The following is a 27,415-nucleotide window of genomic DNA, read 5'->3' as shown; positions in this document are numbered from 1 at the left end:
AATTCTTCACTTCTTTCTGCTATTAATACAATATCATCAGCATATCGTAAGTGATTCAGATATTGCCCGTTTATGTTTATACCCAAACCATCCCAGTGCAGTTGTTTGAACACATCTTCTAGCGCTTGGTTGAATAGCTTGGGCGAGATGGTATCTCCTTGTCTTACTCCTCGGTTTATTTTAATAGGCTCCGTTTGTTTCATTAGCTTGATAGTTGTTGTTGCCTTATCATATATATTTGTAATTAAGTCGGTATATCTGTAGTCTATTCTGCTCTTTTGTAGGGAATTCTTTACTGCCCAGTGTTCCACACTATCAAATGCTTTTTCGAAGTCAATAAATGCCATATATAGCGGGATATGATATTCGTTAGCTTTTTCGATTAATATCTTCATCGTTAAAAGGTGGTCACTTGTACTGAAGCTTTTTCTAAATCCGGCTTGTTCTCTTGCCTGGTATCCATCTAATTTAGTTGTTAATCTGTTTGTTAATATCTTGGTTAATAGTTTGTACATCACATTTAGTAAAGTTATGGGTCTGTAATTCTTTAGATCCTTTTTATCTCCTTTCTTAAATAGTAACAATGTTACTGCTTCGTTCCAAGTGTTGGGTATTTGTTTTGTCATTAATATTTTATTCATAAGTGTGTACAAAACTTCTCTAGTTGTTTTCCCACCATTTTTTAGCATTTCTACAGTTATCCCGTCTTTTCATGGCGATTTATTATTCTTCATCTCCTTGAGTGCTCTTTTTATCTCATTCTTACTGATTTCTGGTTGTAAGTCGGAATTGACATTTTTTATTTTTATTTGTAATTGCTTAAGGATTTCTTGTGTTGGTTTCTGTTTTGTATTGTAGAGGTTTTTATAATATTCTTGTGTTATTTCTACAATTTCTTCTATATTATTGGTCTCTATGCCTTCTTTGTTCTTTATACTATTAATCTGTATGCTTCCAAGCTGTGGTTTTAAGCACTTCATATTTTTATTTTGTTCAATGGTTTTTTCTATTTTTTCTTACTGTACTCTCCTTTGACTTTCCTTGATGTTCCTTCTGATAGCTTTGTTTACCTCTTTGTAATCTACTGTGTTTCTCTTATCTTTTTCTATAAATGTTTTTCTTTTGCTCATGAGGTTTTTTGTTTCCTGGGATATATAGTTTTCCTTTTTTATTCTTGTTTGTGCTACCTCTTTTCCCGCCTTTGCTAATGTATCGGTTAATAGCTGATTTATATCATCGATATTTTTGTTTTCCAAATCTCTAGTGGCCGGTATACTTTCCCTTATTTTTGTTTATATTCCTCTTTTGCTTTCTTAAGTTTTCCCATATCTAGTTTCGATCTATTTTCCATTTTCTTTTTTGTTTCGAATTGGCTATTAATGCTGAGTTTGGCTCTGACAAGTCTATGATCACTACCGGTTGAGAAACGATTCAGCACTGTAACATCTTTGATGATGGCTTTTTCTGTTGTAAGGATGTAATCTATTTCGTTTTTAGTATTGCCGTTGGGACTTATCGTTAGGATCTTCATCCTATCGAGAATTTATCCCGCGTACCAAAAAAAGTTGATTAATAGCAAGCTGAAAATTTGTTAATAGCTTAACGGTGTCTAGTCGGACAAACGTTGATGTACGGGAACACTGGAAAAGGGAAGTTTTAATTGTTAAAAATTTGGAACGTCAGATTACTTTAGAAAACGTCCCATGTATTTTGTCGGACACAACATCCAACTGATTTGTTACACTTTCATTAAACTCTCATGCAGAAATCAGACTGCTATTACTAACCAACATGATTCCTGTAATTTGACATGTTCTTCGTGTTCCACTCATTAAAATGGATAAACACCAGTCTGATTTTTGCATGAGACTTTAATGAAATGGTAACAAATCAATTGGAAGTTCTGTCCGACAGAATACATGCAACGTGTTCGTAGTCTGACGTTCCAAATTTTTAACCTGTTCCACAATCAAAACTTTTCCTGTTTCAGATTTCCCATATATCAAAATTTGTCCGACTAGACAACAAATTTTCAGCTTGCTATTAATCAAGTTTTTTTTGGTACGCAGAATCCAGGTCTAATAGCTATTCGTCGTCATCCTAGGCCTCCAGAAAATTTGGCGCAGCTATTCCCCGGGCAAGGATAACACACCTTATTTATTCGATGCCAAACAGATTGCAAGCTGTCGTTGCTGCGAGAGGTGAACATACCCGCTATTAGATTGTTTTGTTGCTAATTTTGTTTCATGTTGTTAATTTTAGTGCGTTTGTTATTTTTAATTAAATAAACCATCAAAGCAGTGTTTTTATTTAAAGCTTTTAAAAGAAAAGAAATATTCGAACAATTCAAAAATCAAAATCTCCTCCGAGATAATACGAAATGAGTATGAAACAAAATGAGCCCTTCAATTTTCCCACAGAATTTAAGTTATGAAAAATACAATGTTTCCATTCACCCCCGCTTAATGCCATCTAAGCAAAAATTTTTTGACCGGAATAATAAAAAACGACATCACTACATGTATCTACAAACTGATTCAAGAATCTTGAAAATCGGAGTACAAATAATAAAGTTACAAATTGTCAAACTTAATCAAAAATTTTAAGTGGGGTAATTTTGTGCCGGTGAGCGTATATTTCAACCTTCTTTCTGTTACCTTTTTTGGAATAGATGCGGTCAAAATATAGATAGTATGACAAAATTTGTAAAATATATTTCAGTATATGTAGATAACGTAATAAAATATGTTACCTTAAAACATTTTTCTTCCTTCGCACAAAGCTTCTTCAGAATCGTGCCTTGGTCAGGCCCAGCCTTGAAGTTTCCTTGATGTCCAGCTAACTGTACCCAGGGATATCTTTGCTTTTTGTAGGTTTGAAAGAACGGCGTCCATTGAACGATGTTTCTTAACTTTCTCCAACCGGAAGGCTGCAAATAGAAAAAAAATAAAATTAGATTAATGAAATTAACAACAGGTAAGAAAAACCAAAAAAATAAAAATAAAAACAACCACTGTAATATTTTGTTCAACAAGCAGTGTACATAGACTCTAGAAAAAAGTAAATATTGCACAAAAATGTGTAACAGCTTAAGCTGTAACGGTCAGCTACTAAAATAATTATGTGTTTTAAATAGGGATGGGAAAAACCTACTTGTTATAAATGAAAACCGGTTTTTTTACTCTGCAATAATCGGTTATTCCGGTTGTTTTTTGTCTAATTTCTATTTTCGGTCCCAATTGGGTACGATCCCACCGCCGTCTATATATCGATTAAATATCTTGGTATCGATATATTCTTTCGATATGATCGATATTATTAATTTCATGCAGTTTTATGCTTTTATATTTGAATGCAGTATCGCAAATTAAAGTGCAATGTAAATGTAACATTGTAACCGAATGAGAATTGGCTATTGATTAAAAAAACCGAAAACCCGTTTTTATAAGTACCGGTTTTTTTGACCGGTTATAACCGCCAGGTTAAACCGTACGTAAAAAAAAACCGGTATAACCGAAAACAGGTGTTTTGTCAAAAACCGCCATCTCTAGTTTTAAATTGACTTAAAATTTGACAAATATTTGTTTGAAACATTGAATAGATCTATTACGACATAATATGGTATAGAAACAACAGAGAACATAAATAAAATGAAAAATATAAAAGTATAGGAAATCCACACAAAATTTAGAAGTATGGTAGGTAGAATGGCAAAATAGTTACGGGAGACATAATATCTCAATGTATGGTACAAGATAATGTAAGATGGGTGAGAAAAAGCCATCAATGTTATAGTCACGTAAGAAGAATGGATGAAGACAGCGACGGAATATTGCGCTAGAGTGAATGTGAAGACCAGCCCTAACAACACAAAACATTCCAGGAATGTACTATCAAAGTTCTATTAATGTTTGAATGCACTGGACATTCAAGGAACATTCGGTGAATATCTGATTAAGTTATTCGTGGAATCTTACCACAAGACATTCTATGAACATACTACCAATGTCCTATATTTTAAGAGAGGCCATTTACTATTCAATTTGCATTCATTTTCAATTGCTGCGCGTGTATATGTATTTAGGCAATCCAAACTACATGACTTCTGGTTCTGGTTGGCATGGCATACAGGTTACTACAGAGGTTATGTTTGTAATATCATTTCATTTCATCATTTCACTGTTTATCGTCATATTTTGGATTAATTTGGATTTCGTTTGCTGTATTTTGTGAACTTTATAAACTTTACCACACTGCAAAGTGATTATTTAAGGAAATTATTATTGGAGACACCAGATGTTTGGAGAAAGGTAGGGCAAACAATTTTTATCAATGTTCATTTTTCTCTGATATTTATCAATATTGATGAATTTTGCAAGCAATAACATTATTTCTTTTATTGTTTTAGATTTATTGAAGCTGAAAATAATTGGGGATTTAGATCCATATACCAACAATTCAGTCAGAATTGGATTTTACCATATATTGCATTCCACCAAATTACTATTATAGATATTATAGATGAAAGCATACAAAAGCCTTCAGGTACATAAATATTTTACAGCTGGATTTGTTTTTAAAGTTGGAGTAAAGTTGGAAGTCACAAGCAACAACTTCCTAAGTACCTACAAGAATATTGAGGAAATCCAGCTCCTGGATACTACTGGGCAAACTAGAAGATTGAAGAGGACAAAGCCTTTTGAACTAGTTTGAGTGATAGTGAAAAGCAGAGCATAATGCTTGTGTGCATGTGTATGTTAGAATAGTGCGGTTAGAAAAGCAGAGCATAGTGCTTGTGTGCCTGTTAGATTAGATAAGAGACGCTATGGGTAAGCTCTTCATTTTAAGGAACAGTAGTAATTTAGGTTAAATTAAAATTGCTCATTGGTCAGAGTTATGACCAGATTGTAATTCTAATGAACAATTCAATACAATGAATCGTCATCGTAGTGATGATTATGGAAAAAAATATATGACAAGATTTTGTGCAATAAAAATGTTTATATTTATCAAGGATGTATTATTTGGTATGGATACATATAAAGTCGGAAAAATGAAAGAATACCCATGAATGAACATATAAAACACGCTGTATTTTCCTGTCACCGTGTCACAAAGAAAATTGTCCAGTGCAAGTAACAATAATTATTACGTGTACTTGTGCTGACCAGTTTTTTGTGTGACACGATGACAGGAAAATACAGCGTGTTTTATATGTTCGTTCATGGGTATTCTTTCATTTTTCCTACTGTACTTCTGGTATATCGTTGGTGATGTGACAATACCTCCTATCTGCTTTTTCATGAATTTTGTAGGAGATGAAAAACTTGTTTCGGCCACCTCGTGTTTTCATATATTTTTTGATTTGTTTTGTAGTAAATTCAACTATCTATTTACTACAAAACAAGTCAAAACTTACGTATGAAAACAGGAGGTGACCGTAAAAAATGTTTTTCGTCTCCTGCAAAACTCATGAAAAAACATATAGGAGGTATTGTCACATCATTGACGATATATTTCAGAGAATGTCTAAAAAATATACTTTGAATGTCCTAAGAACATTCATGGAATGTTTCAACAAGACATTCAGTCTAAACAATATACTGTGAATGTTCAAAGAACATTCGTAGACATTCATGGAATGTTCCAACAAGACATTCAAGGAATGTTTAAAATGCTGACACATCACTTTCCTGGGACTTTCCAGGGACGTTCGTGTGCTTTTGGGGACATTCCAGGAATGTTTTCAATGTCCTGTGTGTACCTTCTAGGAACATTCCTGGAATGTTTTGTGTTATTAGGGAGTTAAGAGTAACCAGTAGACTATACCCGTTAAGATTTAACCAACAACAATACAATATTGCCTACCAGCAATACTTCGTAAGTGCATCTGTCAAAATTTGTGGTTTTTAGCAAAAAACTTTTTATCGATGGCCTAGAAGCAATACTTCGTAAGTACCAAAAATCACGCTTTTGGCGCCGCAATACTGACATTGACATACACCTTTTCTACTAATCACCAGACTGGTAAACTTTATAATATAAACTTGCAAAACCAGCTTTTACGTTATTATCGACATTAACTACCACAGCAAAATAAACACATACGAGATATTGCACATTGCACACAAAAATATTTAGGCGAGGTATTAGCACATGACGAAAAGTACGATATTCATTGCTTTGCGCCGTTTTACTTTTGGTGATTATTAGAAAAGGTTTAAATTAGTACTGCGGCTCCAAAAGTGTGATTTTTGAATTTTTGATACTTACCAGGTATTGCTTCTAGGCCATCGATATTTTAAACAAGAATAAAAAGAATAGCAGTATTAATTAATAAACCTGGATCTCGCGTTTAATGTACCAGGATCCCGCGTACCAAAAAAAAGTTGATTAATAGCAAGCTGAAAAGTTGTTAATAGCTTAACGGTGTCGAGTCGGACAAACTTTGGTGTATGGGAATACTGGGAGAGGGGAAATTTTAATTCTGGAACAGGTTAAAAATTTGGAACGTCAGACTACGAAAAAGTTCTATGTCTTTTGTCGCACAGAACTTCCAATTGATTTGTTACCATTTCATTAAACTGTCATGCAAAAATCAGACTTTGCGTTTATCACCAACTGGGCATTTTAAGGAGTGGAACACGAAGAACATGTCAAATGACAGGAATCATGTTGGTTAGTAATAGCAGTCTGATTTTTGCATAAGAGTTTAATGAAAGGGTAACAAATCAATTGGATGTTCTGTCCGACAAAATACATGGGACGTTTTCGTAATCGTAATCTAACTTCCAAATTTTTAAACTGTTCCACAATTAAAACTTCCCCTGTTCCAGTGTTCCCGTACATCAAAGTTTGTCCGACTAGACACCATTAAGCTATTAACAAATTTTCAGCTTGCTATTAATCAACTTTTTTTGGTACGCGTGATCCAGGTCTATAACAGCAATAAACAATTCTAAGTAAAATAGCCATTTATGCAAAATCCCCGAATCCGAAAATAAAGTAAAAAATGATAAAAAAAATTAATTTATGACGTTCTATCTACTCGAGATAAATTTATTATCAAACGACAATATGCAATGGATATAGTTCTTCCCCTTCATTGCTAAAACAAACTAGTACTTTACCCAATCACAAGTCAAGTAGTAAAACCATTAATTTTTAAGTACATAGTGGATAGCGTTAAATTTGACCGGAGCATTTTGGCATGGCTGTTTTTTTATATAGTCAGTTGTTCCAACGCTTATTAACAAATAATGTGTCAGCTGGCCCAAAACTGGGGCATAAAATGAAAAAAGACCAGGAAAATTAATCATAAAAATAATTACAGTTTTAGAAAAAATAACTTTTTATAATACCACGGTTTTATTATTTATAAGGCACAACATAAAAAAGTATTATAAAAACTATTACTTTTAAATCAAAATGTCAATTTTAAAAACAAAAAGGATTTCCGGTGCCGAAAATCGAACCCGACACTGCTGGATGCAAGCCAGGTATCATAGCTACTAGACTGACTAGATAATATGGATGTGAAGCGTAGAGATAAATATTTAACATATACGTTCTAGGGTTTTTTTCCATCTACTTTAATATTATTTTTTCTTGCCTAAAAGACACGGAGTCGCACCAGCTGACAGACATTTTTGTTATCAATCAAGTATGTACTAACCACCAAAATAAATTCATGGAATCCATTACAAAATCACCGTAAAAAAAATGTTTTTTTATTTAAATTTATGTGTCTCGGCAGCAATGGCCATTGACACAAACAATATTGGTTATACAATAATTAATTACAATAAGGACTTAAAACTAAATATTATAACAGTTAATTTCTAAATCTTAAATAATATTTGGTAAAAATTATGAAGAAAAAAAAATTGGATATACAATCATTGGATACTATAGAGACGTACAAATAATTATAAAATTGCTTTGGTCTTCTTGGGATACTTCCGACGTTGTTTAGTCATAGTAGCAGTTGCATATGAACTAGTAAGATTACTGGAAGAATTGGATCCAGACATGGTGTTGCTAACAGTGGGGGAACATTGATTTAAATTGTTACTCATGTAGTCAAAAGTAACTTGAATTTACTCTTTATTGAACTCTTTAGTCATAGTAGCAGTTGCATATGAACTGTAAGATTACTGGAAGAATTGGATCCAGACATAGTGTTGCTAACATTGGGGGAACATTGATTTAAATTGTTACTCATGTAGTCAAAAGTAACTTGAATTTGTTTATATTAACACTTTGGATGTCTGGTAATAAGTGATAACCTTGGATACATCACTGTAATACTGGTTGCCTAACCGTTGGCGTCCGTTGGAACGGGATAGCAACAGTGAAAAACTATTGACAGTTTGACACTGTATGTGTTTAAGTTGGAAGATTATTAAGTAAAACATCTCTTACTGACCGAAGTTACAGCTTGTTCTTGATAATTAACACGTAACACAATTGTTATTAGTCACTATTTGAGCGAAAACTAATTTTGATAACTAGTATTTACAGTAATAATTACAAATTTCGGCACCAATTTACAGATCGATACATACACGTTCTGAAGTTCGTTTGACCCAACCTTAAAAATTTGACACTATCTCCTCTAGACTATTAATGGGACATAACAAGTAAAGTTTGTTACCTAAGTACAGTCGGAAAAATGAAAGAATACCCATGAACGATCACATCAATCACTTATTTTGTATTTGCTATCTTTTTCTATAACAAACGTTTGTTATTTATAGAAAAAGACAGCAAATACAAAATAAGTGACTGATGTGATCGTTCATGGGTATTCTTTCATTTTTCCGACTGTAGGTGTATAAGTGCAAAATATTCTTGATATAAAGTATAGTCTAGTTTTATAGTCATTAAATGTTAAAGTGTATTAGATATATTCCTTAATAAAAAATTTCATCTAGGTCACTTTCGCAAAAACTTTTTATTCTTCCATGATTAAAGAGAAGAAAAATCTTCAATGTGTGGCTCATCAGGCTAATTATTATTAATGTAAGGTCACCTAATTTTGTCCGCTGTTTATTTGGAAGTGCTATAAAATCAGACTTAGGCATGCCTCAGGTACATTACCAGTACAGTCGAACCTTCTTATTAGAATACCGGTTATAGGAATATCCCGCTTTACGGAGAAGAAATTTAAGTTCCCGACACGATTCTACTAGCCACCATTGTTTGGTTATTAGAATATCCCGGTTATAGGAACCATTTGGCTTGGCACGAAGACTGTAGTAGTATAAACGTCATTAAAAAGCTTAACTCGAGCAATGATGTGGTCTTCTAGCTGTGTTTCAGTTACTTTCTTGATTTATCTTCGCTGGTTTTATTGCATGAAGAACTTTGGATTTTAAAATTTCAGGTCCTTCTTGATTTACATTTTATTTATGGCCTGATATCTTGGAACAATTCACTTATACAGGGTGTCCAGAAACTCTACCGATAAACGAAGACAGGAGATTCCTCAGATAATTTTAAGACAATTTAACCCAAATTCACCTAGTTCGAAAATGCTTCCTAAGGGAGCAGAGCTCGTTGAAGATGGCGTCATGTAATTAGTTTTCCTTAAATACCTCCAGAACGCTTCTATTTAGAAAAACGAAAATTGGTATGCGTATACGAGTATTGGTATTTACTTTCCAGAAATGAATCGATTCCATCGATTGCGAATTTCTAGTACTGGTCGTAGGCGTCCGTTTTGGGTAGGGCAATGGTTATTTTATCGCCTAACTTTTTTGTATTTAATTTTTAAGCATTTTTGACTCTGAATTATCAAATTGTGAGGTATTCTAGTACTAAAAAGTACTCTTACTTTAAGTCGATAGGATATACCGTTTTCTAGAAAAATCGATTTGAAAATTTTTCTTTTCTTTCTTAGAATTTAAAAAAAAAAATTCAAAAAAACTATTTAGAAAGATGAAAACTGGTACATTTATTTATATTCCAGAGATTAATCGAGTTCATTAATGGCGAATATCTAGAAACGGTCATAGGCGTCCGTTTTGGGTAGGTCAACAGTTATTTTATAGCATAACTTCATTGTCTTTAATTTTTAAGTATTATTGACACTAGATTATGCAATTATGAGATATTCGAGTACTAAAAGTTACTCTTGCTTTAAGTTGGTAAAATACATCGGTTTTTTTAATATTTTTCAATTTTTTATTCAAATTCCCAAAACTAAAAACTTTCAAATCGATTTTTCTAGAAAACGGTGTGCCTACCGACTTAAAGTAAGAGTACCTTTTAGTACTAGAATACCTCACAATTTAATAATCCAGTATCAAAAATGCTTAAAAGTGGAAGACAAAAAAGTTATGCGATCAAATAACCGTTGCCCTACCCAAAACGGACGCCTATGACCAGTACTAGAAATTCGCAATGGATGGAATCGATTCATTTCTAGAAAGTAAATAAGTATACAAATTTTCGTTTTTCTAGATATAAGCGTTCTGGAGGTATTTAAGAAAAACTAATTACATTGCGCCACCTTCAAAGAGCTCTAGCTTCCTTAGGAAGCATTTTCGGACTAGGTGAATTGGGTTAAATTGTCTTAAAATTATCTGAGGAATCTCCTGTCTTCGTTTGTCGGTAGAGTTTCTGGACACCCTGTATAGTTACTCCGTGTGTCAAATATTTCTCTCTTATCAATAATATGGTTTCTTGCATTATCTATTAGACTATTTATTAGACTGTGCTTTTCTTATACAGGCTATAAAATCATTTTTTTAAATTCTCTTTAAATTCATGTTCTCACTCTCATATGCATTTTAATATCATGCTCACCTGAAATTCGAACGGATATTTGAATTTCTGTATCCATCCTGTATTTTTATTTTAGTTACCGTGGGGACATTCTCTAGAGATGTTTATTAACATGACTTGAAAAATACATTTGGTACGTTGTCAATGACGTAACATGACTGTAAAAATTAAAAATTTGGAATTAACTTAATCATTTCGCTGAGACATTCAGAGATGAGAATTACAGTTACTGACATTGTATTATAATGTATACGTACACAAAATATGTTTGTATAAAAGTTAACTACTTCTTAAACATTTATTACCGTTATTAACTACTGTAAAAGTCATTAAAATGGTCATTAAATCTAAATAAGATCACACTAAAATAACTTGGGGAATTATTCAAATAATTGCAATAAAACATTTATTGGCAAATAACAGCTAGATTAAACAAACCAATTAATTTGTATTCGTATTATCAATTCAAAAAAATTAAAGACATTAAGGCAAAAATTAAAAACAAACTTGGGAAGTAAAATCGAATATGATGTAAAGAGTTACATCAAGGAAATGATAAGTAAATGATGGAAATTATTAATTACCAAGATAATAGAAGAACATAGTGTAACTAAAAGATTAAATAATCAACAATGCAAGAAGGAAGAAATACTAGACTGTATGGAACAGAAACGGAAATACAAAGGCAAGGCACAGACAAACGGAAATACAAAACAAATGCAGAAGAAAACAAAGAGAAATAAAACAGAAAATATGAGCGGCTAAAGAAAAGTACATGGCGGATAGATGTTCAGAAATAAAAAAAGCAGAACAGAAACATAACAAAGCCAATATACAGAAGAGATATCGTAAAGTAGCTATTAGAAATAGTTATACAAATTACATGACGACACTATATCCTTATGAAGGAGAAAACATAGAGAAAGGGGGATAGGCAAAGAAAGGGAAAAGCAATAGCCCGCAGATTTGATTGTAGACTTTTGGTTTTTTGTTAATGGTCCTGTTTTAATCTTAACAAATAACTAGAGTAGGTACTAACCGTGTTTTTAAACATAATAGTCCTGTGTACCATGGTAAAAATATGGTATAACTTCCGGTTTCCATCAACACGAATCGATTTACTATATTATTTATACTATATTGTTTTTTCTTCACTATATTTACTATATTCGTCTAATAAAACTTTGTAAAATACCAATTTGCTTAACATACTAGACAAAAAAACTTAAAAACACGACGCGCTTCTAACTACCTACTTGTACACTAGTTAAAAATAAAATTACTGTACACGTACTTTTTAAAAAAGAATTGACGGTAACAGTCATTTTATTTTGTACTTTTCTTTTTTCATGTAATCTGAATTTACGCATATAGAAAAAACGACGTATTTTAATATATGTTACGGTTTTACCTGCGGTTTTGTACAAACATAATAAAACGTTTTGTTTGTCGTGTACATACAAGGAAATACACAAGAGATAAAACTGTTTATTCCGATGTGATCGAGAAGAAATATTTGAGATTGTGGTTTAGTTCAACATTAATGATTATCATCTGTTAAATATTTAAGAGAAACAGACCACAAAACATCTGGTTCCTTCATTACTGTCTATGAGTCGGTCCAGCATTGTCGTATAAATACACACAAAGGATTTCCACACTTTTCACTGTATTCCTTCACTCGACCGTTCTTTCCAGTTTTTGCTGCTTTGTCAGTCCCCTTCCTGCAGATTTCTTCTTTCCAATGCTTCGTCCGCTTCATCTCTGAACCATCTTCGGGGTCTGCCTCTCTTCATTTTTCCTATCGCGCTCCACTCTATTATTACATTTATCCAACCGCTCTTCTGAGAGGGTAATGTCTTCTGTTCGACCTAGTCTACTATATCTGAGCTTATTCCCATTAGTTTCTTAATCTGTATGTTATTTATTCTATCTCTTCTTGTTGCTCTGCAGCTTTTCCTTAGGAACTCCATCTCTGTTGCTCTTATTTTGTTTTTGGTTTTCTTATTTATTGTCCAATTTCCACACCTGTAAGTAAGAATACTTCTTGTCATGGTATTAATATATTCTTATTTTTGTTTTTATGCTGATATTCTTATCCCACAGTACCGAGTTCCATTCTTCCATTCCATTCGTATGTAGTCTCTTGTTTGTCCTAGTCTATTTTTGCTTGATCTTTAAATTAGATCAAGTCATCTAAAATGATAGGCGTTGTCATTCACCGATTTTCTTAGGTTGTCTAAGTCATTCACCGATTTTCGTTTAGGAATCTTGCTACCATTTTAAAATATTATTCCACCTGCCTCTACCGAAAGTATACTTTTCCTGACCTGATTGTAGGGAGAAAAGTCGTACTTTTCCTCCATAGGAAGTAAAAGTAAAAGTGACGTCATGGTATGCCATTGATGAAATAACTTATTGACGCCCTATACAATATTCTATTATCTATTACATTACGTAAGTATCTTTACTGTTATGCTCTACTTTATGCCTTTATTTGTATGATTAGCAAATTCTTAATTTAATTGATTATTCAATTAAATTTTCCAATCAATTTTATTCTCAGGGCTAATTTTGTATTTGATACAATACCTGTGATCTGTGGCTTCTAGTATTTCTAGTTGCTTACTTCTTCCAGGGTGGAAACAGGTAAATTGAAAACACTCAAAATCATATAAATGTAATCTACTGTTTTTATAAAATAAGCCGTGTACATATGATTCAAAAAATACTAAAATTTAACTTTGTTGCAACAATTTCTAACTTAATAAATTAAACTCTAACTCTGATATCTCCTTGTTTTGACAAAAAAAAATTGTTTAATTAATTTATTATTTACTCATACTAAATTTAATGAATTTTACTTTTCTTCTTTTGAATTGATTTCTCAAATTTGAAATGACTAAGTGCGTTCAAAAAAAATGTTCAATAAACAAATATGATTTTGATATAAACAAATTTTCTCCATTCCGACAAAAGATTTGACTAACCTTTTTGTTTCTTAACTCCCTCGTTTTCTGGATCGCGCCGTCCTTGATTCTCCCAACACGTACTCTCTGGATGCTGCGAAAAAGTCCCTCTCGTCAAAATGTATCAAAAAAAAAACACAGGACTTGCTCGAATTCTATTACTCAGTTTTCCTTGCTCGATGTCTTGTGCACAAAAGGATAATAATCAGCTACTCGTTCTAGACAAAACAAAGGAATCTCCCTCGGACTCTCCCATTGGGGTGGTTCCCACCCCTTCTTGGGGGTGGAAAATTTCTTGGTCAAAATAACCGCGGAAGTGGCTAGACAACCTAATTCTAAGCAAAAAAAAAACTGTTCTATATTTTTTTTGAATACTTTTTGAGTTATTCGTGGTTAAAAATTCGCCATTTTCATTGAAAAATGTCACCTTTTCGGACGGTTTTTTGCGAATATCTTAAAAAGTATGCATCTAACGAAAAAAACTATATAAAATATTTTTATAGCTTATGAAAAACTAAATAAATTGCTTTCTTCATTAATCTTCTAGTTATCATACAAAAAGAGATATGGTGAAAAGCGATTTTTTTTGGTGCATGCTCAGTTTGTTCAACATAAAATACCAGAGAAATTATGGATTTTAGGGGTATCATGCTACTAATATCTTTTGTGGTAGTTGAAAAGACCTTTAAAATGAGCACTGTTAAATGCCGATTACGTTTAAACTACGCGAGATATGGTGCAAAAAAATTTATGACTAATATATTATAAGGAAAAATGAGAAGTATATTTAACGTCTCATCCACCAGAATTCAAATTCATCAATCTTCTACAATACCTTTTATTTTAGTGTTGTTTATATGTTCAAAAAGTTGGACGGACTTAAAATGTTTGGTTTTTTTAAAAAATAAGATCAAATGATAGAATGCGTTTTTAAACTTTTTAAAAATCTTCCTTTTTTCCATGTAACTCAGAAATGATAAGAGATACGAATAAAAGAACAGTGCAAAAATGTAGGGGTTTTTCAGATAATAATGTTGTTTTTTCTTTCATTACTATATCTCTTTATCATTTTCGAGTTACACGGAGAAAAAGAAAGATTTTTAAGAAAATTTTAAAATGCGCTGTATAATTTAATCTTATTTTTTTTAACCATTCATTTTAAACCCGTCCAACTTTTTAAACATAGAAATAACAGTACAATAAAAGGTATTGTAAAGGGAAAACGATGCATTCAAATTCTGGTGGATGAGGGGTTAAATATACTTCTCATTTTTATTTAAAATACATTAGTCATCAAATTTTTTGCACCATATCTCGCTTAGTTTGGACTTAATCGACATTTAAGAGGGCTCATTTTAAAGGTTTTTTCAACCACCACAAAAGGTATTATAACCATTATATCCCTAAAATCGATAATTTCTCTGTTATTTTAAGTTGAACACACTGATTTGAGCATGCACCAAAAAAATCGCTTTTCACCTACCATATATCTTTTTGTATTATATCTAGATGATTTATGAAGAAACGAATCTGTTTGATTTTTCATAAGCTATAAAAATGTTTTATATAGTTTTTTTCCTTAGATGCATAATTTTTAAGGTATTCGCAAAAAACTGTTCGAAAAGGTGACATTTTTCAATGAAAATGGCAAATCTTCAACCATGAATAACTCAAAAAGTATTAAGTTTTCAAAAAAAAAATTATAGAACATTTTTTGCTTAGAATTAGGTTCTCTAGCCACTTCCGTGGTAATTTTAACCAAAAAATTTTGCGCCCCCTAGAAGGGGTGAAAATCGCCCCTAATATAAAAGCGCACATCGGCATAGGGTATACGTTGAATTAGGAGATAAGTAGAGGCTATTCCCAAAATTTCATTAAAATCCAGGCAGTAGGATAGAATTCGGAGGTAATATTCTATTTTTCCTTTCAATGACTGGCGTAATTTTCTTTTCCATCTTTTAAATTCATTATCCAAGCATATTTTAAAAAGTAGTGAAGATAATGAAGAACTCTTTATTATGTTATTTAACGCTTTTTAACGCTTCCTTTTCTATACTCCTTCCTTTCCTAATTCTATAATCTATAATTACATATTAATCTGACTTTAAAATATTACTTGGTTCAATGTCAAATATAAAACAACCATTTTATCTCTTAAATCTTTTGACCTGCCTGGTAGACAAAGTTCGATGTCTGTCTACTTCTCAACCAAGCCTTTCTTCTTTATGTTCCGTTTAGAAAACCTGTACAAATCTCTAGACGGTGTGTTGACACCATATTCGTCTGAATATTCTAATGCATTGACGTCACTAGACATTGACGTCACAACTGTTGTTATACGAAAGCCTTTCTGCCCGCATAGGAATAATACATGCTGATGAATGATGGCATTGTTTAAAAGTAGGAACTACGTTTAATTTAATGGTAGACATATTTCGAATGTTGCTTAGTAATTTAAGCGTTTAAATGATGACAGGTAAGAATTATTATCTAGTTGTATTAAAAAAAATGTTACGTAAAACGTTTTAGAACTAACACTAAAGTTAGTTTTAGACAATAATGATATACCTAAAAAGAGTTCTGGTACTAAATGATACATCGAAACAACTAAATACAGACAAAAATATTTTTAACTTAGGTAATATCTAAATCTAAAAAAAAATCTGTGCTAGCGGGTAGGTACTTCTCTGCGATCCCGGTAGGGAATAGATCTACTTCAGGAATAGCACACCTGCCCTACGCGAGCTCATGGATTTCTTCAACATCCCTTTACCGGGGAAACCATGTCCAAACCCAAAGCATTCCCATCTCCACCATGTCCTCCTTCCACATCCTAACCAACTCGCCAACACGCACTAGCCAAGCGTGGCGTTTTAATGGCTAAAACCCCAAAGGCAAATCTCCATGAAAGACGAAACTACTAAACGGCCCTCAGTCTCCGGCGGCTCCAACACCCCCAGCCAAGGTAGCGGGTGGAAAAGGGTTGGAGCAGAGGGTGCTAAGAATGCCCGGAAAAGATTAGGCTACCACAAAGAACGACAAATGCATATCACCTCATATAATGTTAGAACTCTTATATCGGACCAGAAGATGATGGAACTGGAGGAAGATCTGAAAACAATAAAATGGGACATCATCGGCCTCAGTGAAATCAGACGAAGAGGAGAAGCGCAAATTACCCTTAAATCGGGGCACTTATTTCATTTTAGAGGAGAAGAAGACACTTCAAATGGTGGAGTAGGATTCATTATACATAGAAAGCACGCCCAAAATATAACTAAAATTAACAGCATAAGTCCCAGGATTGTGTACCTCATCTTCAAACTAAATGCAAGATATAACCTTAAGATAATCCAGACATATGCTCCAACGACTAGCCACTCGGATGAAGAAACTGAAATATTTTATGACGACCTACAAACAGCATTACATACTACACCAGCATACTACACAATAGTTATGGGCGACTTTAATGCGAAAATGGGCTTTAAACAAGATAATGCAGAAGTAGCAATGGGCAAGTATGGGTACGGCGAAAGAAATGAACGAAGGCAAAGACTGCTTAACTTCTTACACCAGGAAAATTTATCCGTGATGAACTCTTTTTTCGATAAAAAGCCTCAGTGTAAATGGACATGGATAAGCCCAGATGGCAGTGTCAAAAATGAGATAGATTTTATCATAACGAACAGAAAAGAAATAATTAAAGATATTGAAGTACTTAACAAATTTTCGATAGGAAGCGACCACAGATTAATCCGAGCAAGGATACAATTAAATGTCAACTTGGAAAGAACAAAGATGATCTTCAAAACACGAAAGAAGAAATGGATTCCCCCAGAAAACAACGACCTCTATGAAGATATACTAACCAGACCTATACAAGACTTAGAAAATGAAATAGAAGACATCGAACTAGCAAATAATCTCATAACGGAGGCACTTAAAGAAACCGAAAGGGAGTGCTGCCCGACGGTCGTGACCCATAAAGAAAAATTAAGCCAAAATACCAAAGAGTTAATAAGTAAAAGAAGACAACTGGCGGAAAAATACGACTCCAACTACACAATACTGAAGAAATTAGATAAAGATATCCACGGGTCAATCCGAAAAGACATAAGAGAAAACAATACAAGAGAAATAACTCAAATAATTCAAGAACACAAAAGTTTAAAAGTTTTGCGGCGAAATACGAATAACATTGGCAACAAAAATATGTACAGAATAAGAAATAAAGACAACAGCATTGCTACGGATAGAGCCGAAATCCTTAAGGTTGTCGAATCGTTTTATCGCGAAATGTATGAGAGCACCAACGCAAGGCAAGATCAGCTCCTGTCCAAAATCACAAACCAGGGATCAGAATTAATGCCAGAAGTAACACCATACGAAGTTAAAAAGACACTTTCAGAAATGAAAAATAATAAATCCCCTGGCGATGACGGAGTAGTGATCGAGGCAATCAAACAAGGTGGAAATAAAATTATCCAGGTTTTGGCCAAACTTTTCACCGAATGCATTTACCAAGGAAAAACGCCTTCTCAATGGAACAATGCAGTCATTGTTTTATTGCACAAGAAAGGTGACATAACAGATCTAAAAAACTACCGTCCTATCAGTCTGCTATCACACATATATAAACTTTTCATAAAAATTATCAAAAAGAGACTTGAGGCTAAGTTAGACTTCTATCAGCCTAGAGAACAAGCTGGCTTCAGATCCGGATACAGCACTAACGACCACTTACAGGTAATAAAAAACTTGATCGAGAAGTCTGCGGAATACAACAAACCATTGGCACTGATATTCGTGGACTACGAGAAAGCGTTCGATACCATAAACCAGCAGAAAATGTTAAAAGCGTTGACAGAATGCCGAATAGATTATCGCTATACTAACATGATAAAATATATCTACCACAACGCAACGGCTAGCGTAAGACTATCTGATCAACAAACAAATAAACTCTGTATACAGCGAGGAGTACGGCAAGAAGACACCATCTCACCAAAGCTGTTCACAACCCTTTTAGAACACAGTTTTAAGAAGGCAGATCTGAACGAATATGGTATCAACATAAATGGAGACAAGCTCAGTCATTTGAGATTCGCAGATGACATCGTTCTTATAGCAGATCGTATGGATGATGCAATAATAATGTTGAACAAGTTATATCACGCTTCCTTAGAGGTCGGACTAAAGATTAACATCAACAAGACGCAAATAATGACTAATCTGGTGCTAAATCGTAATATTGTTCTTGATGGAATGAATATTGAGCAGACTGCATCTTATAAGTACTTGGGACATGAAATTCGATTGGGAAGAGATAACCAGACGTGCGAGCTCCCACGTCGCATAGGATTAGCCTGGGCAGCGTTTGGTAAACTGAGCTATGTATTTAAATCGGACTTACCCATATGCCTGAAAAGGAAAATCTTTGACCAGTGTGTATTGCCTGTACTCACTTATGGAGCGGAAACATTAACACTCACAAAAAAGGTAGTGAACAAGATTCGCATAACTCAAAGGGCTATGGAGCGCCAGATGTTAGGTGTCTCCCTGAGGGACCGAATCCCAAACGAAGAAATACGTCGTAGAACAAAAACAGCGGACGCCGTCGAAAGAATCGCGTCGCTCAAGTGGAATTGGGCAGGACACGTCGCCAGATTGTCAGACAACCGATGGACAAAACGTATTGTCGAGTGGAGGCCACGAGAAGAAGCACTACGGAGCAGAGGACGACCACCAACCAGATGGGCTGACGATCTGAAACGTATTGTCGGCAACTGGATGCAAGCCGCACAAAACAGAGAAAGATGGAAAGAGCTGAGGGAGACCTATGTCCAGCAGTGGACGCGTACGGGTTGATGATGATGATGAATATCTAAATCAGCTTATTTATGTCAATCCAAAGACTATTAAGAGTTCTGTCAAATATCTCTTGGAGAAAATAGAAAATCTACGGTTTCGTTTTGATTTTAATTTGTCTCCTGCCATCCCCCGATAGTACTATTTCTAGGTCTACCCGTTGTCAAGGAGGCTCTGCACAAGACAAATTTACACCAACACGTCCGTAGTTTCTCGGTATAAAATAAACTATTTATACCGCAGTATGGTTAGAACGCCCTCTAACGGGGAATAAGTGAAATGAATGTCGAATGAATATATTTTCTGAGTCTGTTGGCTGTGTCCAATGCTAGTTGATTGTCTGTTCATAAATCATCGAGAGTGCATATAATATGTGAGCAGTTTGGGCAGGCTAGTAAATGTTCCATGTCCTCTATTACTCATTAGCAACATTTCTCGTCATTTCTGTTCAGTAGGCCTCAATTTGATAAGATTTGACTTGGTCGGTGCTACGCCAGTTCGCCAGTACTTAAGCGGTTCAGCATGCGCCACGTCGGCGTCGGCCAGTCACTTTAAATCCCGATTTGTAGAGTTTTTGGAAACGGATAACATGCTGGTGGTTCGTCTAGAAAGGCCTTACGGATTTTTCTAGCAGGAACCGGTTCTTGTCAAAAATGGAGTGGCGGTTGTCGAGAGTGAATTGTTACATTAGTGAGATCGTAAGTATGGGGTCTTCAAATTGACTTTAATGGGCAAAGTAGAAGTAAGAAGAACGCAAGATATAAGAGTTTGGTGCGGGATTCGAAATGAACAAAAAAATGTTTACGCTGGTAAGATTGGTATGATGCGAAATTCCAAAAAGTGGCAGAGGCAATGACAAAAAATGGAATAAAAAATGTAACAAATTAAGAATACATAAAATTGAGGAAAATTATGAGAAATTGGCAAACTTACTTTACACAAAAACGAAGAAGAAAGAAAAATAATGCATAAACTAAAATCGATAAACGTCCAGGAATAACTGAAATGCCGGCGGAAATGATAACAGCAGAAGCGAAAAACCACAAAAAAAGATTCATAAAGTGATAAAAATCATATGAGAAACAGAAAAAATGCCAGGAGAGTGGGCCATAGCTATACGCTCTGAGCTTCGCTGGTGGCGCTCCTAGCGGATTACTGGAATTATCTTTCACCGGTAATTTTTAAATTTATTATTTAATTGTTATCGCTTAACATTTACAACGCAAAAAATTAATTAAATTGTAATCGATTTTTTTAAGATTTTGCTAATCATTTTGACGTTCTATTGATAAAATATGAATTTCTTACTTCGGATACTTTCACAATTATCGTGTAGATGGCGCTAAGATTTTTAGATTAAATTATAATTACATATTACGGAACATTAAAAAAACTTAAATTCAGTATTTAAAACGTAAGTGTATTTAACGTAAAAATATATACCACAGCTTTGACCAACTAATATTTTTTATAATTAATGTTTTTAATTTTAATTTTACATTAATCACTTTGACATTTATGTCAAATTTCCGGTAAACGTTTACAGACTTGCCACTATTGGCGCTCGAGAATTTGTAAATATCCCCTCTACGTACGAGCTCACAGCGGATAGTGGGGATATGCCCCATACATAAAAAAAGGTGAAACAATGAGATGTGAAAAATATAGAGGGGTTGCTTTTCTGAAATAGTTTACAAAATAACACAAGTTACTAGGAAGAAGTTAAATAAATACACGGAGGTAGAGGACATACCAAATATTTGCGTTAAAAGGAATCCAGGCTGCCTGCTACGAACATAAAAGAGTTTGAACAAACAAGAAATGTGCCTACCACGTGAAATCGTCAAGATGCTAAAAATGACTATGGATATAAACAAACAAAATAGCATGGGAGGGTCATTAATTAAATCATTTTGAAACAAAGGAAGGGTTATTATCAGAAGACTCATTATCAACGACTGTGTTTAATCTGAGACTGTAAGGAATATTCAGAAAAGGCAAAATAAATACGTGGAAAACGATATTTAAAAATTCACAAGGAAAAAGTTTTCCTGTAGTTGGCTGTATAGCATGTAATACAAAAAATAGTAAAATCCTTTATAAAAGGTATATTTAAAATCCCTAAAAAGGGATGTAGCCCTTTTTGGGGGTTGTGATGTAGCCCTTTTTAGGGATTTTAAATATACCTTTTATAAAGGATTTTACTATTTTTTTATATTTAAAAATGGCCATCAATGTATAACGTTCGCCGACGACCTAACACTACTACCGGCAAGTGAGAAAGAGCTAAAAAATTAATGAGCAATATAATAAAAGGAACAAAAAATTTGAGCTCATAATAAATAAGGAAAAGACAAAAGAAATGATAACGAAATTACAGATAAAAAAGACGAGAAGTTCACATTAAAAGTAGAAGGAGAAAATACATGCATGTTCAAAGGAGCTTCAGAATTGACCTACCTGGTTGTAAAATTAGATGAAAATGGACATTAGGAACTGAAGATAAAGGCAAGAATAGTAAAAGGAAACAAAAACTATGGATTATTGTGATCGTTAATAAAATCCAAATAAGTCTCAAGGAAAACAAAAATTAGAATTTACACAACTTATCCTTGGATATCCTACCTAATCCTTGGATAATAGGTCTTTCCATGTATTCTGTATTTACTCCCACGACTTAAGTGATATTTTTTTGTCTTCGAAATCATTTTCACTTTTCTCCTAATTACTCGAAATACACTGTACACAGAAGTGTCCCTATTATAACATTATTAACAAAAGCTTTAGTAATTTCTTTTTAATTAGACGGAAATGTTTGTTTTTGTTTTTTTTATTTTCACCATAGATTATTATTTATGCATCAAAATATATGCTAAGCATAAATCCATGCAAATGTATGCCAATGCCTAATTGATGCAATATATTTTATATATTACAACAAAGAATATAACACAATCATTTTGACGTACATTTTCCACATTTACAGAAATGATTCAGAATTGCAAAACTTAATGTTAAACGAAGAAAGTATTAACGAGCTTTCACGCCATTTAAAGAGTACCACTAACTATGTTCATAAAAACGTGAGAACAGTACTAAATAACGTGACATTCAATTTCAGTAGAGTTCTCCCGTAGATATTGACGTCAATGTATACTTTATAGCTGTATTTTTTTAAGAAAAAAGCAGTTTTTACATTATTTATGAAGGTACACTATAGATAAAGCTTGTTTGAAGTGTCAAATTAGTTGTATATTGTTATTAAATGATAACCAAAAATCGGGTATTTTGTCTATAAATAGACTTTCTATACGTTGTTAACTGACTGATTAATATTGATATTCTACTTATGCTAAGTATGTTTTAGAATCGAGCATATTTTTTTATTTTGTATTTTTCCATCAGTATTTGTAAAGCTCAAGCTCCACTGCTCAACAGGCCTTAAAACGCCTAAAGCTTAAAATTTTAATTTTCCATTTATTTATATAAAATACATTTTAATATTCTTTTCATAAATTTCTTAATCACTTATTTTCATATCCATTGATTTCTGTCCAACGCTTATTCTTTCCTATTGTCAAAATTACTTTTTTTCTGATTCTTCACATACGCTGTCTTTTCATCTCTTTCTTGATCTACCTTTTCTTTTTCTCTGTATTAGCTTTTGTGAGAGTACGGTTTTCGATATTCTTTCGTGGCCCTTCTTGCAATGTGTTGGAAATATCGTATTCTCTGTGCATTCATTATCGTCGTTATTTTTAGTCCGTTTATAATTCTTCAAGTTCTTTATTCATTCTTACCCATTAACCATATATTTTCACACCTCCGATTATTATTCATTCTTACCCATTAACCATACATTTTCACACCTCCGATTATTATTCATTCTTACCCATTAACCATATATTTTCACACCTCCGTATATCGGATTATTTCTCCCTCTATTTTCTTTCCCCGTCTTTCTAAATTTTTGTTTTCTTATTTTTTCAGCACATATATAAAAGCACCAGGTCCATACAAAATTTTGCCAGAAATCGTCAAAAACCTTATAGAAAAAAAAATCTGAATGGATTCAAGAAATCATGAATCGTCTACTAAGAAGATAAAATATTTCCTGAAGAATAGAAACTGGCCAACCTGTTACTCATTTTAAAACCTGAAAAAAAATCGACGGACAAGGGTCTTATAGGAAAATATACGACTTAATACATTGAGCTAGATCCCAGAAATACTAATCAAAAATATACTTGAGAAAGAAGTAAAAGAAAATGGAGGAATATCTGAACGCCTATGTGGGTTTAGGAAAGGGAAATCTGTAATAGATGCAGTGGGAAGAATAATGGACTTAGCAGCCACATGTAGAAGTAGGTGGTCGGTGGCTTTCGTTCTAGATACCAGAAAAGCTTTTAATTGTGCAATCTGTACAAGCATCTCCATACCTTCAAAATGGAGTAAAAGAATGCTTCTCAAAAAAACAAGTATGCACAGCAAAAGGGCAATCTAATGGAGCAATCGGCGGGTGTGCCCCAGGGTTCGGTTCGTTTTAGAAGACGATCTTGTAGAAGGGGTACAGGCTGTGGCATACGCAGGCAACTTGGTAGTAATAGGAAACTTGCATAAAATTTTAAATTCGAAAAAAATGGTATAAATCACAACAGAACATAGTTAAACTGTATCAAAAATAAAAAAGTTTTGTTTGTCTTTCGTTTGGCCCCTAAAGACGACTAAAAATTCAACTTAAACCAGCCACCCCAAAACGCGTCGTCCTGGGGTTGTATGTTTACATTCTACACCAATTGTATATATAATTTTAAATTAGACATTATAAACGTCAGTAGAAAATACAGTTATCTGACGTTACAAATGTTTTTGATCGTTTGAACTATTCATAGAAAATTTGTACTTTTACAAAATGGTTTTATTTTCAATAGTAAACCTTCTTTCCTTTCCTTCAAAAACTGTATCAAACTGCAATCTCGACAAACTGGTATATTTTATTACAATGACATACGATAAATGTCATTAAAATATAAATATTTTTTCCTTTATTCCCCGACGACGATCTGGCTAAATACCCAAGTGGGTGGAAGCCAATAAACTAAAGAAGAAGAAGAAGAATATACGTAAATATAACTATAAACTGAACCACATAGTTAAACTCTGTGACGTCACGGGTCGTTTAAACTACTTTAAGATAAAAAAGACTTTAAATTTGTACTTCTAAGTTATTATGAGTTTTTGAAGCGTGAAATTTTGGAAATCTCATTTTTATACAAAAGTGAACATTATTAAGTAATAAAAATAATTTGCTCCTAATGAGATTAAAAAAAAACATGTAACTGGCTGTATGGCAAACTGCCAAAGCCATATAAAAAAAAAAAAAAAAAAAATAATGTGCAAGTTCCCTATTGTACAACACAATGATGATTGACTGATCAATTTCTGAATTAGACAAATTCGGCAAATATGCACAAAAAACAAAGGTTTGGTAAGAAACAGAGATCTAAAATTAGCGTCAACAAAGATAGAAGCAATGATACTTAAAGGTCCAAGAGACAGGGATCGTATCTATCTTCATGCTAGAAGGAGAAAGAGCATTACCAGTAAAAAAGTGAAATATTTGTATGTCACGCTTATTTGGGGAACATGTCAAAAACATCGCCAATAAGGCTGATCAAAGAAGTATGGCAGGCGGCAGTAGCAAGAATTATGCCTAACATAGGAGGACATAGTACGAAAAAAAAAGAATCCTTATGTAATTTGTCTACTCGACAATTTTAATGATGGAATCAAAGACAGTAAGAATAGCCAGGAACAAGTCACCGTTGGGCGGAAGAAGTATAGGACGCCCAAGGAAAAGATGGAGTGACATTTAAGGACATAATGAAAGGCATACGTTGAAGAAGAATAGGCAGTACAGCCTACAGGGTGATTGATTAGTGGGGTAAAGCTCAATAAATCCGCTATAGTAATAGATGGCAATAAAACTTAATAACAAAAATTGTAGCCAAATGTGAGCTTCACATTTTAAAATTAATTAGAATGTTACAGAGTGTTTGATAATATCGTGACAGACCAAACGTATGTTTTTTTTTTAAATAAAACACCCTATATTTCATCTCATATTAGAGATATTCTTAACTTCCCCATTACAAAAATATAAAGGTCTGTTATGTTATACAGGGTATTTACAAAGTTATAACCAATTTCCTATGAAACTCGTAACAAGTTGAGCTCCCTGTATAAATAAAAATAAGCACAACAGCCATGGTTTATTGATGCAATATTTTTTTGTTGATTGTGAAAATTTAAAAAAATGTTTGATATGGCTAATTTTCTTTATATCGAATACAGGGTGAGTCAAAATACAAGTACATTATTTTCTCACTAATTTTAAATGGAACACCCTGTATTTTATGTCACTATCGAAAAGTACCGTTACCGTACTTTACTTTTTGTATAATATTTCCTATGCCTAAATTTATTAGTTTTCGAGATATTTTCATTTTTCAGAGCAAATAATTAATTAGGGGTCTAAATCTTTCCAAATTTTAAGTAAGCCATGACTGAATTTTTAAAACTGATAATTTAAGATTACTGATTATCAACATGGTAATCAATGTAACAATGTAGCAAATAAAGAAAGAAAAATAATTTATTAGTAATAAATTTTACAAAAAAAAACACAACCACAACCACAACATACAACATTTTTGAAACAATTAAAAACTAAATTTGTATGTAAATGTAACAAATAAAGAAAGAAAAATAATTTATCAGTTATAAACTAAAAAAAACACACACACACACACACACACACACACACACACACACACACACACACACACACACACACACACACACACACACACACACACACACACACACACACACACACACACACACACACACACACACACACACACACACACACACACACACACACACACACACACACACACACACACACACACACACACACACACACACACACACACACACACACACACACACACACACACACACACACACACACACACACACACACACACACACACACACACACACACACACACACACACACACACACACACACACACACACACACACACACACACACACACACACACACACACACACACACACACACACACACACACACACACACACACACACACACACACACACACACACACACACACACACACACACACACACACACACACACACACACACACACACACACACACACACACACACACACACACACACACACACACACACACACACACACACACACACACACACACACACACACACACACACACACACACACACACACACACACACACACACACACACACACACACACACACACACACACACACACACACACACACACACACACACACACACACACACACACACACACACACACACACACACACACACACACACACACACACACACACACACACACACACACACACACACACACACACACACACACACACACACACACACACACACACACACACACACACACACACACACACACACACACACACACACACACACACACACACACACACACACACACACACACACACACACACACACACACACACACACACACACACACACACACACACACACACACACACACACACACACACACACACACACACACACACACACACACACACACACACACACACACACACACACACACACACACACACACACACACACACACACACACACACACACACACACACACACAC

The 27,415-nt window shown here is 33.8% G+C and overlaps 1 protein-coding gene across 5 annotated transcripts in view; it reads right to left on the bottom strand.

The window, feature by feature from the left end:
• Positions 1-27,415, bottom strand: part of LOC114334761 (uncharacterized) — a 601,548-nt gene that overhangs the window by 11,943 nt on the left and 562,190 nt on the right. For all 5 annotated transcript variants that reach the window (XM_028284875.2, XM_028284855.2, XM_028284860.2 and 2 more), the window contains one exon: positions 2,753-2,929. In XM_028284875.2, coding sequence (XP_028140676.1) covers positions 2,753-2,929 — 177 coding nt within the window. The remainder of the gene's footprint in view (positions 1-2,752; positions 2,930-27,415) is intronic.

Source organism: Diabrotica virgifera, chromosome 5, assembly GCF_917563875.1.
Source record: "Diabrotica virgifera virgifera chromosome 5, PGI_DIABVI_V3a".
Lineage (NCBI taxonomy): Eukaryota > Metazoa > Arthropoda > Insecta > Coleoptera > Chrysomelidae > Diabrotica > Diabrotica virgifera.
Note: the sequence above shows the minus strand (reverse complement) of the source record. Positions and strands in the feature narration are given on the sequence as shown.